General features: G+C 32.7%; 1 protein-coding gene across 1 annotated transcript; it reads right to left on the bottom strand.

Annotated features, from left to right (window-relative positions):
- Positions 1–6,006: 6,006 nt before the first annotated feature.
- LOC134262174 (probable serine/threonine-protein kinase pats1) lies at positions 6,007–17,284 on the bottom strand. Its single transcript, XM_062744565.1, has 7 exons — positions 16,860–17,284; positions 15,607–15,834; positions 14,191–14,676; positions 12,689–12,943; positions 11,204–11,440; positions 10,922–11,040; positions 6,007–8,004 (listed from the first exon to the last, which is right to left on the bottom strand). Exons 1-7 carry the CDS (start codon positions 17,092–17,094, stop codon positions 6,814–6,816), a joined length of 2,751 nt encoding a protein of 916 aa, XP_062600549.1. The 5' UTR covers positions 17,095–17,284; the 3' UTR covers positions 6,007–6,813.
- Positions 17,285–17,491: the final 207 nt, after the last annotated feature.

Below are 17,491 nucleotides of genomic sequence, written 5' to 3'. Positions count from 1 at the left end.
ACAAGGAGCACAACGGTTGTGTCCGGTTTGCGAGAGATGCTGACTCCTCCATGGTATCTGATCCCACATGTAATGTTTCAAAGGTCCATGTTTGTTCTGCTCTTATTTTATATTGTTTTATATATTTTGATATTGAACATTGTTCGTTATCCCCATATCCCTCTTCTGGTTTTCCTGTTGAGGGTTATAAAAAAATATATGAAGGTAAATACGTTTAAACTGTATTTGCAAAGTAGAAATAAATATTAATCAGGCAGACAGGATCGATAATGACACAAATATATTTCATCAATAATTAGTTATTATCTTGTTCAAAATTCTGAGCACATGGTTACTTTATATCGTCCTTTTATAATCATTGCATGGAGAATACAGACCTGCACCCGTTGTGGAAATGTTGGCAGCCATGTTCAAGTTGTCAGACGGTGGCTAACGTATTATATAAATTCACACGTTATAAATTTTACCCAAATAACATATCTTGAAAATTCACAAAATGTTACCAGATACCTTATATAGAATTTAACCGATTCTTTAAATATATAATCATATATGCGCAAATATATGGAATTTAGAATTATGTATGTGATACAGATCAGTGTATTGAAAAAAAAGTCATTAAATATTTAAGAAATTTTGGCATCTCAATATAATGGACACAGGCACTTGCTCGGTTTCATACGCACTCTACAATCACCTATTATTCTCATCTTTTTTATTGGAACTTTCCAGAAAACCTTAAAAGTTTGTACATTTCATTGAGAATTTTCTTTCGTCAGGTACTCAATCAAATTGCAGTTTTATTTTATTAGCAATCTGCTTTCATTTTTAATGATTATAATAAAAAGAACAGTGTGATAAAAAATACAAACAATGTTTGAAAATGTCATAAGGAAATAAACTTGGTTGATCAGTGTCTCAAATTCTCTTTATTCGGAAGTTTTCAATAAATTCAATAATGTATTAATCAAGATCTTTTAGAATTACAACATGTAAAAGCATTGTTGTACTTTTTTACATTCTAAAGCGAAAAATTATTATAAAATAGCCCGTCAAAGGCGTTGTTCTGATGTGATATAATTTGATATTGATGCTGTACTGCGATGATCATTCTCTGATATATGAATAATTACATTCATACGGTCAAGAAACTCCGCTTATAATGATATACCGATAATTTAAACTCAAACTTATCTCATTGGTCTTACTATTCTAGGAGTTCATGAAGCAAATGAGTTAAAAATGAAGGAATCATCTGTTTCAATTACATTCCTTCAAAGGACTTTTGTATCAAGAAGGTCGATAGTATTGTAAAATTATTTTTTACAGCGGAAAGAGATGTAGTGGATATCCTCGTCATTTAGTTAAAATTTCTTAAATCAGCTTTATTTGACAAAACTCTGCAGGCAAAATTTCCTTTTCACATTGAAATATAACCAGGTTATAATCTCCTTAAATTCACCTTTATTAAGGTAGTCCGATCCTCAGGTTTATAAAATTAGGAGTTAAGTAATCAAAAATACTTATAAAAGTATCTCTGAATTCACAAAGTTATGTAAAGTAATCCACAGTTTTTCTTTAAACTTAGTAATTAAAGTTAATTATATTATATAGGGAAAATTGTCAAATCTCAAATATTTTTGCAGAAAAAGCGAATTGGAATAACAGCAATGCATTTTCTAATTGCAAATTGATCAACAAATATATTTTAAATTTAAAAATGATAGGTAGCCAGACATTTAGAGAAATTGCTTTTATATCAATGCTTATTTGGTATATTTTGTCTTCTATTTCCGTCATGTATTCTATAATACATAGTGTAAAGGCTTTTGCTATCATTGCAAGACACCGCAAGATACTTCTTATTTCACATCATGCTAACAAGCATTGGTATCTCAGGATGGATTCAAGAAAATCTTATTTCTCTAAACTGTTTTGATTTTTCTTCCTTTTTTGGGGTACAAACGTCAACTTTTATAAGAACTTTTCTAAGATCTCCAAAAATTTTTATTCTTATAAGGATGACTAAAATGAAATTTTTTGCATGAAAAAAATTCATTTTCAGCTTCATTTTGATGCATTTCAAATAAAATATTGATTTTTGGAGTTATCCTTCCTGGCTGAGAATCGGATATCCTTAAGGGAAGATTTTACATTCATTTAAATTTTTCAATCAATATCCTGATATAGTCTTAAATTGTATACTATATCGTCCAACGAATAAACTGCAATATAAACTTTTACTTTGGCCATATCTTTTGAACAGCACATACCAGGAAATTTATCCTTCAAATATGTATTCCTTGTTGCAAGACATTTCATTTTGTTCCAACAATTTTGACCTTTTGACCTTGGAGATTTATATACTTAGAAAAACATTTGCCAAAAAAATTGAACGGTAAATGCTAGGGTTTCATACTTCAAATATGTAAATCTTGTGATGACACTTCATAAGACACCATGAACTTTGATCCGTTAACCTTGACCTTGATGTTTCACCTACTTTTAAAGTACAACCTTGACCAGATGTTTCGAAGGATTAGAACTAGTGCTTTTATAGTCTAGGGCTTTCATGCTTCACATATTTAATCCCTGTGCCAATTCCTTTCATTTGATATCTAGAACTTTGACCTTTTGACCTGGACGTTGGAGATTGACCCATTTTTACACAAAAAATCAGAACTTTTACTTTGGCCCTAATTTTTGAACGGTAGAAACTAAGAATTTCATATTTCAAATATCAATTCTTTGTGACAAAACCGTTCATTTGAAACAAACGATTTTGACCTTTAGACCTTGACCTTGGAGATTTCCATACTTACGAAAAAACTTTAACCTTGGCCACAATTTCTAAACGGTAATGACTAGGGCTTTCAAACTTCATATATTTAATCCTTGTGAGAAGACCTTTCATTGGATATCAACAACTTGACCCTTTCATCTTGGAATATGATCTACTTTTTAAAAAATTAAACCTTTGCCATAACTTTTGAACGGTAAGGACCATGGCTTTTATACTTCCCATATATAATTCTTAAGTCAATGCCTTTTTTTTTTTTTAGAAACCAACAACCTTGACCCTTTAATCTTGACCACGGAGTTTGTCCTATCTTTAAAAACGTAAACCTTGGTCATAACCTTTGAATAGATGGTGCTAGGGTTATCCATTTCACATTTGTATTTGTTGTGAAAAGGCTTTAATTTAGGTTCCAACATATTTGATCTGCATTTGAGAAAGCTTAAGCTTCGTTATGTTACCATACAGGGATATCAGTGTTTCAAAAACACATTTTGTTTTAAATATCATCAAAGGCATCAAAATTAATTTTTGTTAGTAGTGTAATAAATGAACTGCATTTTTAACAGATGCTGAAACGACATCCAGAGTGAAATTTCATCAAATCTTGTTTGTTTTTTTTTTTCATGGTTACGAAAGATTTTGTTTTAGAAGGATAAATCTTTGGACTGTAACATATTCAAAATACATGTAGCGATTTTATTTCAAGATTCTGATATGGTAAAGTAACATATGTACGATAAAAGATTTGGTAAATTAAACTGAGGTTAAAATGTTTATTTAAGGAATCACTATCTGGTTAGGAGACTATGACAAGGACATCAACAATAGTGGGAAACATGGGATAATTTCAGCATAACAGGCGAATCTTTATATCTCCATTTTCCTTGAAATAATAATCTTAAAATAAATCTAAATACCATCTAATTAAATAGATTTGAAATGCACAAGGCCCCATGACGTCAAAATTGCTATAAAAAATAGTCCCATAAAACACAAAAAATGATTGACTATTTAGTTATTGTAGTCAAATATCAACATTTATAAAGTAAACAACAAAATAATTTGAAGGTATGATAAAAGTAATCTTGAACTTTAAATATAAATGTGACCTAGGCTAAGGTTGTCGGAAGCACGAAGACGTGTATAGCCCCTAGGTCAATTCTCCGCTGCCATATTGGATATAATGTTACAGCTGGTGAAACGGAGGTTTGGCAGCATGGTCAGGAAACATATTTGTGTGGATGTTAAAATAACAGAGGAAGTTGAGTTGCTTAAGAAGTCCGATGGTTATAACTGAGGGACAATGCATGTGTCAAATGATGGAGTGCAGATCTATGTGGCAATTCCGATTTCTCCACGTTGTTCAGATGGGCTGTTTACCATGTTTACAGAAGTGGAGTTTTTGCCCTCGCGATGCCTCCGTGATAGTGGACAGGGTTCGCAGGTAGGTTAAGGTTACAACCAAATATTCAACTTGCCTATATGATACATGTATGACGTCATAGTAAGCTATATGACGTGAGGTTTAGAGATAATAATTTCTTAAAATCGATATCTAAGATTGATTTGAAGTCGTAAAAATGAATCAAAATATGCAGAGGCATAGTGTAAAAAGAATTTTGTCGTTCCTGGGCCTCTGTAGTTATCACAAGGGTTACATACCAAACGCATTACGTCATAACTGTTGATCAGGCAAAAGCAGAGTGAAACTGAATCATAACGAGAAATGATGTAAACAAACACTAGAAATTGGAGATTAAAAGCATTTAAAATGAATATCATGTGTGATTCTTGTGGGAATAAACCGTATGAATAAGGTATGGTAATATAATTTTGCAATTTCCTCGTAGAATTATTGCAGGGAAGGTGTTTACTTGCCGATCAGCCTTTCCTCTGTCGTTCATAATAAATAAGATGCTAAAGTTCAACACTACGCCGCATACCTTGAAACTTAATTTTTGTTTCTATCTAAAGTTCTTATTCTTTAGTTTTTGGAAAGTGTTGTTAGAATCGTATGGTTTACGGGAATCGATGCTTTTTTTCAATGTTATGAACAAAATGTAAAAATTTGAGAAGGTTTCGTTCAAAATTGTTGAATAATTATTTCTATAATAGGACAATACGATTCTAGCAGCACTTTTCATGGTACAGAGATGTTTTTACATAACTATTATTACAAATTGGAACTAATTATCCCCGGGGTAGTGTTAAACTTTTCACTTTTTCATTAAGGCATATTTTCTAATTATAGACGTCACGTGATGAGGTCGTGGTGAAGTGCCTCCTGTAGTATAAGTACCATTGAAGTCTCTAGAATGCATAATTATAGCAAAAGTTTTATCCTTGACTTTTCCGATTTATTAGTGTTACATAATTATAAAAAAAAGTGTGAATTCGCCGAATTCTGATCCATGTGCTGCCTTAACATACCTGCGTTGCGCTTGTGACTTGCTTTTGATCCGAAGATGATTCATTATTTATCTTGTTTATTAAAAGATATATCATATTTCATTACTTGATAAACAATTCAACAAAATATTTTTTTTCTTCGTGTATTTATATGCCAGTGATATATATACATGCAGATTGACATTTGACCTTTCTGTAGTATTTCAGTACTGTTGGACGTGGAGACCTCTCCATTAGATTAGACTGTAAAACCGAGGTCCCGTGTCGCAGAAGGTGCTGGTACGAAATAGATCTCTCCCTGCTCAATGACCCTGATTGCCAAGTACAGGACGACATTTACAGCCCTCAATCGCTCGCCAAGTGTTGGCGACTCCATACACAGTATGAGTGAAAAATTCTCACGAGGGACAAAAAACAATAAACAATCGATCAAATTTAAATATTTTGCACTTCCAAATAATATCCATAGATTCCATAATAAATCTAAGACTTTTTTTTGCATCGTAGTACCATATCCTGTGTACATTCAAGCATAATATTTTTGTCTTTATCTTATTAAAAAATATAAAATGCACTTAAATATGATAAATAAGTATTTGCTGAAAATTAAATGTGTTTTCCTCAACAAGCATTAATCAACAGCACATTAATTTTTTATGGCATGATTTATTAAGCTCATAAAACAACCACAAAACGAATTTTTTTATCAACATTTTTTTAAGAATTAAAAATTATTAAAAATCAAAAAAAAAGAAAAGAAAAAAAACTTATTTTCTCTTAAACAGATTGTCGGGAAATTGGAAAGACTTCTGATAGTGAAGATAAAAAAAATATAAATTTACAACAGGAAATTGAAATACAATAAAGTCTGTAGATGTAGAAAAATCCTTAGTATCAAAGTTCTTTTTGACAGTTATTTTTTCCTGTAACATATAACATCGAAAATCTAGTAAGTGTCCCCAAACATCATCATACCCAAAGTATTCAGTATTGGCGACTGAACAGATAGAAATGCAAAAATCGAAGCCTTTTTTGTTTGTCACGTCATGATTAGGATATCGCTCGCAGTTATCTATATATGCTTTTCTCATGACTAATTTTTATCTCAAAAATGTTTGTAAGACTCTCTTCAGTGTACAGACTTTACAAAATAAGAAGTAAAATTTAAAAAAAAAACAATAAACGTCCAAAGTTAGAGGATGTGGAGGACCCTTTAACATGTACATAATTATGGCATATTATATTTCAAAGCAAAATATTAGAAAGTATAAACTTATTATTCCCTTTAAATTCATTTTGGTATGAAGACATAGTAATATACAAATGATCATATAAGATACACTGTAATACATGTATATACCTGTAAGAGCTACACGAAAATTGTATTATTTTTACATTGTTTTTATACTAGTTTTCAAAGTATGTGGTCTACAAAAGTTATAGTATTCAGTTTTGTTAGAATAATGACAAACAATTCAATTATGATACTAATTAAATCGGATTTATCGTAATCGGTGTCTGTTTAAAAACAAGTTCGCACAAAAATAAGATGGAGGCAAAGTACACAAATATATATGAAGCGGTACCTGTCTCATGTCTGTTGCTCACCAGAACCCTGACAAATATTTGGTATCAATTTTGTGAAATGATTCCAATTGATGACGAGGACATATCATGCTTTCTCCATGTCCATGTATCTCGCTTTCGGCAATAAAAATTTTCTCAACGTCTTCCCCAACAACCTGTTTCCTTTCTTCTGTGCATGTAAATCCCGTCTTAAACTGAAGATGCTTGTGAAAAGTGCTGGTAATGTCTTTCATCATTTCATCTACGTTTCTTCTCACAAGAACACAGACTTTCTTTGCAATTTGCTTTTCTTTTTCCGGATTAAATATTTGAAGTTGAATAGAAGTTGTTGTCACGGCAAGGCAAATGTAGTGATCTTCGTAAGCAAACATTGCAGCTTTTTTATACAAACACGATATCCGATTGTTCTCTAAAACTTTCCATTCTGGTAATTGCATACAAAAAACCACCAGCCGATAGAATAGAAAGTAAGGCAAAAATTCAAAGAGATAAACCAAAACTGAAGTTTTTGGTAAGTTTTGAATAATCTGTTTTTGTGGTGAGGCAAATTCTTTTTTGTTCATGCATGGGACATAATGAACATCTTCACCCACCGCTAAAAAACCCAACCTCTGCATGTACAGCAATAATTTTCTTTTGTGAAGAATCGATTTCCCAGACTCCTTTTCAGATGAACCATTGTTCAACTTCCAAATTTCATCAAGCAGGGTGTCTTTTAAATTCCCAGTTTCATAATATTCATTCCAATCTCTATTTGTGGCAAGTATTCCTTTCACATGTAACTTGTCTGTAATGATGGATTTGAATGTATCGATAAACCACTGAATATCGATAATTACCAAATCTTTTAACCCATCCTCATTGAAAAATAGACATTTCCCAACCTCGTGATAATATTTTAACATATCACGAACACTCTGTCCTTTCTTCTCTTTTTGTACGGGCATCATGTTTTCTATTTCTTTGAATGGCAAAAAAAGACGAATGCCTCTTTTCTTATTAATTTCGTCATTTAAGAAAATCCATTCATGGGGAATATTCTCGCTCCATTTCGATAAGACAGTGATATTTACAATGCACCTCTCAAGTTCCTTTAAAGGAGTTAACGGAAATTGTGCAAGAAAACATCGATCTTTCCTAATGTATTGCGCTAGCTTCGATTGGTCTGGTAATGATTTGTGAAGTGAATCCAGGAATTCTTGACTGTTCTGCAAAATGTTATCATTAAAATACATTTTTTAAGCATATTATTATCTTCTGATATATAGCGGGCATTGAAGTGCAGCTCGGTTAAGATTTCATGATTGATGTTTAATGAATAATCAGTATTTCAGATTATCTTAAAGCTACAATCAGATTTAATGTCTTCAAAATATATTGAAACAAGAAGAAGCCCATGGACCACATCGCTCAGCTGAGCACATGGGCTAACACAAATCAGCTCAGTATTGAAAAGTTTACTTGTTGGGGGAGGGGGGATTAATTTTTTTTTTTTTTACTTGAGAATGTCACTATATCAATAAAGCATACATGTATAATCTCGCTATATTTGAAAAGACGAGTTTTACAGATTTTTCCTATATATCTATGATGGCCGATTATGGCCCCGCCTGACCCCTTATAGCTACAGGTCATGATATGAACAAAATTGAATTAACTCTAACTGAAGACATTTAAAACTAGGTCCAGTGTCACGGTAGGTGCTTTCACGATAAAGAACTCTCACTGCTCAATGGCCCTAAGTGCCGAGTATAGGTCTAAATTTGAAGCCCTTTATTCACGGCAAACGGTGACGTCTCCATATGAGTGAAAAATTCTCGAGAGGGACAATAAACACTATACGTACAATCAACAATATACAATCACTATATGACTCCAAATTTAAAGCAAGCTACAGGGACATTTATATGATCTACTATCATCACGTCACCTTACCTCACCTTACCTCGGGTCATTATTTAACCAAACATAAATCTTATTTAAATGGACATGCTTCTTTTTATAGATTTCGCTTATTGTCTAGAACAATATTTGATCTTAAACATTCAAGAATGTCTAAAATATATTTGTGTTTGATTTCCTGATCCCATGGCCCCCAAAGACAATTTTAAACCCCCCAAGTATATCTGATCAGTTATATTTGCTTTCCATAAACAGGTACCATATTTTATGGAAAGCGACAAAAATATACATGTACGCTGTTATACATATACTGAAAGGAAAAAGAAACGCAGGGTAAACTTTTGAGCTGAAAAAATTATTACACAATGAAGGTACTAATTGGACACATAATCTAACATTAGCATGAGAAAATAGGCATCAGCATCTAGGTGCCATCAGGATTAGCGTTAAACAAAAACCCTATAAGGATCAGCATCAGCAAGCAAAGGATAGAACAAGCATAACTAGCATTGACATACTTAAAATAAGCATCGGACTACTACCATCAGAAAATCAGTGAATTTTATTAAGTAAAAGAAATCAGTGAGAAACAGGGAAGAAAACTGATTTAATAATTCAAATTATTTATATGTAATGAATAAAATTTTAAACAAAATAAAACATATTTATTGCTCTAAACTGCAATGTTTTCCCACTCCCAATAGCATAATGTATAATGCTAAGTAAAGCCATTCGTCTTCTCCGTACGAGTGAAAAACTCTCAAACGGGGCGTAAAAACAACATTCAATCAATCAATGAATCAATCTTAATCAGACCATTAGAATGCAGCACCAACTAAATGTCAAATCTTTATTCAATACCGAAAGTAACCACTAAAACTAAATTTTTGCAGAAGCTTTCTTTCTCTCATTTCTATCATCTTTTCATGTAAAACATATTATTTTTACGAAAGCCCAGAAGGCTTATTCGAGATTCAAGTTTCGAAATACGAGATTCGAAATTCAAGATCCAAACTAACCAATCAAAAGCTGGTTCAACCTTTGATTAGTCCCCTTTGTTATGTTTTTACTATCAAGAAATCGTTGAATATATTTATAACAAATGGATCATTTGGTAAAATAATAATGCAAGAAAAAATGTTTTATGTATTAAAACAAATTAAAAATAAAATTTGAATTACATTTTGAAAAAAATATAAAAAATTATTTTTCTAATTAAACAGAGCAGGAAATACTTATGATATAGAATATTATAATGTCTTTTTGTCGACTTCTTTTTTCTTATTAAGTTTTTATTAGATCACTGATAAGGGAGAAAATTATTATTTATTTTATATGAAGAATTAAGAATCGTCTCTACACTGCACAGTTATTCAAGGGCATATATTTCATTACATTTATATAGGGTACATTAGTGCAGTGAGACTTGACTGCTAAATCGAACCGCATCGTTATAAGGTTTTACTAGTATCATTTAGTCTTTGACCATAACACTATGGTCAAAGACTAAATTATAAAACCATAAATCTTTAGTTCTCTACTATTTGATATCAAATATATGTTTTGTGCATATCATTTCTTATTAATTCAAAAAATCAAAACCTTAGACCAACATAAATAATTGAAAACATATTCCTCCATTAGGAAAACAAACGCGATTTTTGTTTATCAATAGCATGTTGCCTTTCAAGTTTTTCAAGTAACATTTTCATTGTGTTTGGAAAAATGGACAGGGGGGTGAGTAGGGGTCGGGGTATTGTTAATCTTTAGACACTTAACATTTATTTATAAGTTTATTATTATGTCATCAACCCTGTAAACCCTGTAAACAAAGTAGACAATACAAAAATATAGATACTCCTGATATATGTAATCTGTTTAATATTTACGAAGCTATAATATAAATTGAAGTATATCTTGCTGATCAAAAATCCAATAATTATTCAAATTTCCTTCTAATATATATAACACTCTTTCTTGCATTGTAATAATATCAAATGACCCATTTGTTACATGTATAAATATATCAAACGATTTCTTGATAGTAAAAATATGATAAGAGAGAGTAATCAAATGTTGAACCCGCTTTTGATTGGTTAGTCTAGATCTGAATCTCGAAACTCGAATTCCGATTCTCGTATTTCAAAACTTGAATCTCGAAAGAGCTTTCCGGGCTTTCGTATTTTTTGCAAGCTCTTTAAGCATTTAATGTTATGGAATTACCTTGTACACTGCATTTTCCCAATGGGTTGCCACCAGGAGAATCTCAGCTTTACCAGTTAATCCTTCTGTCACATTGCAGCAGTATGTATGAATAGATTTCAGCCAGAATAAGAAATATTCTGAAAAAAATGCCCTAGGTAGGTGAAGCAATGTAATCATAAAAGAAGTTCATTGAAAATGTAATTAAAAATATTTTGACCAAGAAATGGCAAAATAAATGTTTAAGAAATAAAAAAAAATGTCCATAGCTTTTTGAATCATAGATTTTGTCAATGTCTTTACCTTTGTATGTCCACCCAGAAAATGCTGTGTCTGCCTGGTCACAAACAGCATTGTCTACGACCTGATCAAGGCGTTTAGAGGCGTCCATTACCAAAATATAGAAAGCTCTCCTGGTCAGGTAAATCTGATGACAAGCGTAGTAAGCACACTGCCCTCCAAAGTCAAAGAACGTTAATGTCTTCTCAAAAGTGTCGGCATCATTTTCTGTTCTATCTTTACTTTTGATTGCACTTTTAGCTGATCAAGATAGAATAAATGTAAACATCACTTTTTATACGTAATACTTTTTTTTGTGTATCTATGCGAGAAAGTTTGGCCGCGAAAATTTCATTTTCGCGTATACATAAAAACATTTGTTAACATTACATAGATCAATATCCACAATTCGTGAAATACTTGTCTCGGTATTAATGAGTAAATGACTATCTTGCTACAATTAAATGTCGCAAAATGATTAAATCTATAGTATATCTATTACTCAGTTAGAAGATTTCTTTTAAAAGAACGTAAATGTTTGTCACGAAAACACACAGATACAAAATCTCTTCCGGAAAGCTTCAGATCAGAAGAGCTTAATTTCATCCTTGAATAATTTTCCCCCAATTTATGTCAATGTGTTTAGTCGATTTTTCTTTGCTATATTGATTGATTGTATACTGTTTAACGTCCCTCTCCAGAATATTTCACTGATATGGAGACGTCACCATTGCCGGTGAAGGGCTGCAAATTTGGGCCTATGCTCGGCACTCAGGGCCTTTGAGCAGGGAGGGATCTTTATCGTGCCACACCTGCTGTGACACGGGGCCTCGGTTTATACGGTCTCATCGGTAGGACCGCCCCATTTAGTCGCCTTTTACGACAAGCAAGGGGGTACTGAGGACCTATTCTAACCCGGATCCCCACGGGACTTCTTTGCTATAATTTGTTCCTAAATGGATTGAAAAATAATTAATGACTCCGATTAACAACGATCTTTTCATGGACAACTAAATAAAGATTTTTTTAAAAAACTTCAACAATATAGCAAACAAGATTTTGGACATATTCTTATATAAATTATTACGCATGGAAAAGCACTTTTAAAAATGTCATTTCTATAAAGAATAAGTACTTACAGATTTTATAGTTTTAGTTTTGTTTTAGATGTACAATTCTGAATGTGTTGTTCTTTTCTTTACGAAACAAAACTAGATCCTAATTAATAATAATTATTCAATCGGGGTATAACAAAAAAAACTTTAAAACAAAGTTAATACGTTTTTGATCCAAAATTAGCGGCTAAATCTGGCAAAAAATGCATATCGATTTATATGTACATGCCGATCAATTCAAAATCTGAAATACCCTTCGGTAAAACATGCAAAGCCAATCTTAAAGTTAATCAACTTTTATGCGTGTATATACGTTTTCTGTCCAAACTCCACGATGTAAGTAAATGAAATGTATCAGTTTAATAACTTATTTTTAATAACTTATTGTCATTACCAATCAGCGATTTAGTTTCATCACAAATCTTGAATATTTCCTCATGCACACTCAATCCTTCAGTAGTCGTCACTTGTTTAATCTCTTCTTCACTACAACCGAGCAGCCGTGTAAGTAGCGTGGTTTTGCCCGCCCCAGCACATCCTACAATCATCCCCCGGGCGTGGTGGACTGTCTGTGTTCCTCTCTTAGCGTACTCCACATACCGCTCTCGGGCCTCCTGGTCCCATTGAAGAACCTCCCAAGGGACTCCATCTTAATCATTAAAATCAAACATATAAAAGAAAAAAAATTATTTTCGTTTAGTATCAAAAATAAGTTTTCAAATATTTGATTTTTCACGAAAAAGGGAAACCCAATAGCACTCCCGTATATAAGTAAACATTGGATTTCGTCAACTTCACCGTGATGTTTCAATCACTTTGAGTATTTACGCATTTTACTCCAATTAAAACAATGCATGCATCGAACGAAAATATTTGGATAAACGGTCATTGTCTGTAAGATCAATCGCCATGCCTGATTGCATTGTTTACCTCGAGGCGATAGATGATTGACATGCCGAGAACGAAACCTTGATGGTGCTAATGAAAAGAATTGGGTAACAACTACGTACCGTGGTATCAATAGTTTAATTGAATTATAATTTGGCAGAACTTTCTCGATAGATCCTACCATGTACAGTGCTAGTGTGTATATTAAATCCAACGACATTTCGGCATTACGTAATCGCGCGTTCTGATTTACATTTCCTTATGTGAAAGCTTTGAACACACAAATATATTTTGAAATCCTTTAGCGCACAATAAATTTTAGAGTTCAAGTGTTTTTGCACCAAAGGCGCAAATATTAGTAGTGCGCCAAATACTCCCGTTTAACAGTATACGAAAATATTGTCTTAACGCTGTTACTTCTTTTAAGTATTATGCTTCTACTACTACATCTACTTCTTTTTCTTCTGCTTCTTCAATAATTTCTTCTTCTACGATGGCCGGAAATTCATTGTTGCGTGACTAAGGGGTCCTATTTTAAGGCGGACATAAAAATATATTGGTCAGGTTAATTAAATGTGTGTTAAAGAATAAAGGAGAAGGCAACTGAAATCAATTTTAATTTTCATGATTTAAAAAGATTCTGTGGGGCAAGAAAGCTCAACCCCTGTTATACTCCAAAGCTTATACTTTAGCTTTTAGCTTACCTGAGTAATAATATCTTTTTATTTTAAAACCTCTTTAAAAAGTATGTTTCAAAGCTAGAATTATTCTCCCTGGCATTTTTTTATGGAAATATAAATTTGATTCTAATTATAAGTAGGGAAATTATTATTGCGATATTTATGCGATAAGCAACACTCATTGAATAAAAAAAAAATTTCGTATTGTAACGTAAATAGTAACCTTTAATCAAACCATATCTTGATTAATAAAATGCATAAGAATATCTGATTGTAGCTAAATCTTTTGAAAGTCTTACAAAAAATGTTTCACAGAGATAATACTCACAACGTTTACTGATACTGTCGTGAATCCCCTCGTCAGACATGGTACAGTGTGAGATGATGTCCAGCTGTAGTTTGTCTATAAAGAGGTCGTACATCTTCTCTGGATAGTCCGGTACATACAGACATCTTTCTCCCTTGCTTTTCTCATAGCACCAAGACCTACAATATTCCGATATCACGTCACGTGACGCCGTGGTTAGAAAAAACTCTAAATCACTTTCCTCCACTAAGCACTCCGTAACAAAGGCGTACATGACGTCATGTCGGTTATCGTCTGATAAAAACGTTATCACACCGTTATGTGTTTCTGTGATTCCTTCAGGAAGATCCACCAGCCCTTCATCAGTGACTTTAGTAAAATATCTATCTCTGATTTTGTCCCTTTTGTTTCTGTGGGATTGTTCGTTGACGTTGAGTTGATATTTCTCAATTAATAGTAAGCCGTACAATATGCATTTGATATCGGGAGAAAGTGCATGATATTTACCTAAAATTATGAAAATTTAAGATATTAGATTAAAAACATCTAAAGGTTTTAAAGTTACATGTATCTATATGCAAAATAAACTATTTAAAGTATTTCATTATTATAAAAAAATTATTTATTTTAAAACAGGAAATATCATTGAACATTCTCACACACACCAAACCCACTACCCCCTCCCCTCCCGAAAAAAAAACATCTTTGTAAAGTGAATAGAGGAAAGATAATTGCTACTCGATTAGAATTGCCTCCCTGCCTACAAAAAAACTTTTGTTATTTTATTTTTTTTTTTTGAGATCCGACATTATACATGCATAGACAAAAAAGTTGGAATATAAAGGAAATGAAAATGTAGATTCACATTATTTAAATCATATTTTCTGGGGTGGGGTAGGGCCAGAATAGGGGGTCACAGTTTTGAATATGAATATATATATCAAATACATTAAGAAATTTTCTTCTCAAGAAGAGCTTACTTATTTTCAGCCATATTAATACAGAATTATCTTCAGGTAGTGTAGATTCAAGTTTGTTGCAAACATTACCCCTTAGGGTAGTGCAGGGTCAGAACAATAGGTCAAAGTTTACCATTGGAATATATAAATAAATAATTTTAAAAATCTTTTCTCAAGAAGAACTTAACAATTATAAGTCATATTAAAATAGAAGTATCTTCAGGCAAATAATGTCTTGTAGGTCTGTCCATTTAGCCTGTTTAATTCTTTTTCTGAATAACTGCCACACTGAACTTCGGTATATCCAATTCATCGGAAGGACAAATCTCTATCTTGATTCAACTCATTGCTCCGCAACTCTACAACAGACTATCGAACCTTTGCACGAAGAGGTCGATTTATCTAATTGAATATGGTCATGCTACACATCTAACGTAAACAATAAAATAAACCTTTTGCATTTAATAGATTCCCTTACTTGGTTTTCTGAAAGCTTTGTTGTCGATGATGTAAATGTCCCAGTGTGGATATAGACCTATACAGGATCTCACGATGTCTGGTCTCCAGTATCCCCAGCGCCAAATCACGTGATCTGCACTGTCATGTGATCTTCTATGATCTACAACCTTTCCTTCTTTCCGTATATCATTTAGAAACTCTTTTCTTTTCTCTAAACTGTCCTTAAGCATTTGGATAGAAACATTCACTGTAAGGAAGAAAAATATTGAATGGACATCTAACCATCGATGAGGTCGATTTAAATGGCTATGAGTTGACAATTATTTGATTCTCAATACTGTTACATGTACATCTACAGTGTATCTACTTTTTATTGTATGATCCGCTGTGTACATGCCCCATGAAAAAAATAATGAAGTGATAAATATCAATGGAACCAAGTTCTGAAATATTTATTTATAACATATTTACATTTTCAATGTTTTTGTTCGAGATAAAGTTACAAATAGTAAAAATACTTTTTTTCTTAATAATGTACTTGTTCATCGATTGGCGTGGTTAAAAAATCGCATGCTGGACGGGACAAAAAGAGACAAGCGAGGCATGTAGCACGCGAATTTAGAGACTCCGTAGAATGTAAAAATAAAAACAACTGTCAGATTTCTTTTAGTTTCTTGAGGTATTAAGGCTGAAAGCGTTTTCACAAATTATCACACAAGCCAATAGATTCGTCACATCACGAAAACAACAAAATAATGACAGTTAATTATTTCTTAAAGCTGAACACTACTCGTAAATAGGCATAGTCCGCCATATTTCTCGTTCTTCAACGCTCTCCCTACAACTCGTATATAAGGAGCAGATCGCTAGTCAGTTCAATGTATTTTACTATAGAGATCCGACGAGTGCAGACGTACATTTTACAAAGCGTGCTACTCAATATCGATGAAATTATCAAATTTTACGTATATTTTCCAAAACAGGACAAAAGTATCATGGAAAATACAGGTTAATACATTATTTACAAACAGAAAATGCACATAAAAACGAGAAATAAACGCAAAAAATCTAAGACCACGATAGGAGTACTACACGTCGGCCACGAGTTTCGAGTGTGCAATCGGGTGTAACGAAAGCGAACGGTTTATATACCCATCTGACAGTGCCTATTTATGAGAAGTGTTCAGCTTTAAATTAACCTTCAGAATTAAGCCAATCACTTAAAACAATGTTTGAAGTCTGGAAATCCCTCTTTTTTGTTGACTGACTTACATGTCTTGTGTATCACATCATATACCCTCTTATCATCCATAGTGACATGGGTCATTATGTTCAACTGTAGACGGAGTATCAATATGTCATCACAAGCATCACTAATGACGCATTTCTCTCCAGGTTTTTTGGGGTACTTTTCTGACCTTAGGTACGCACTGGCTGTGTCATAGCTACTGTAAAAGAACGCTATATCAGGGCGTATTGATTCTGTCCTTGATACTATCTCATACATTATCTCATCTTTAGCGTCGTCCGTTATCTTGTCCTGATCTTTCCAAAGGAAAACATGTGACTTTAGTCTGTCAACAGTCAGCTGTGCTTCCCCACGTGTTAAAGTATTCTCTTTACTGTAAACTTCTCGTCGTGTCCCATTAAGTAAGCCTAGCCACTCTGTTTCAGCGAAGTCAGGAGGACCGGAGTCAGAACACGTCATCAGTCAGGATGGAGAACTCATCTACAAAATTTTAGTTATAATAAGTATTTCGTATTTAAGTTTTAAGGTCCTGAGTTATTTTTTTCCGATTTTTTTTCTCATAAATCGTTTCGTAGTCTTTCTATCTAAAGGCTGTCTTGGAAATTTATATTGCAATAATAATTTTTATCTGATGACGTATGAGAAAGTTATACGT

The sequence above is a fragment of the Saccostrea cucullata genome, unplaced genomic scaffold (genome assembly GCF_032062105.1).
Source record: "Saccostrea cucullata isolate Sc308-1 unplaced genomic scaffold, CSIRO_AGI_Scuc_v1 ctg394, whole genome shotgun sequence".
In the NCBI taxonomy this organism is placed as follows: Eukaryota; Metazoa; Mollusca; class Bivalvia; order Ostreida; family Ostreidae; genus Saccostrea; species Saccostrea cuccullata.
This window is presented reverse-complemented; position numbering and strand designations above follow the sequence as displayed.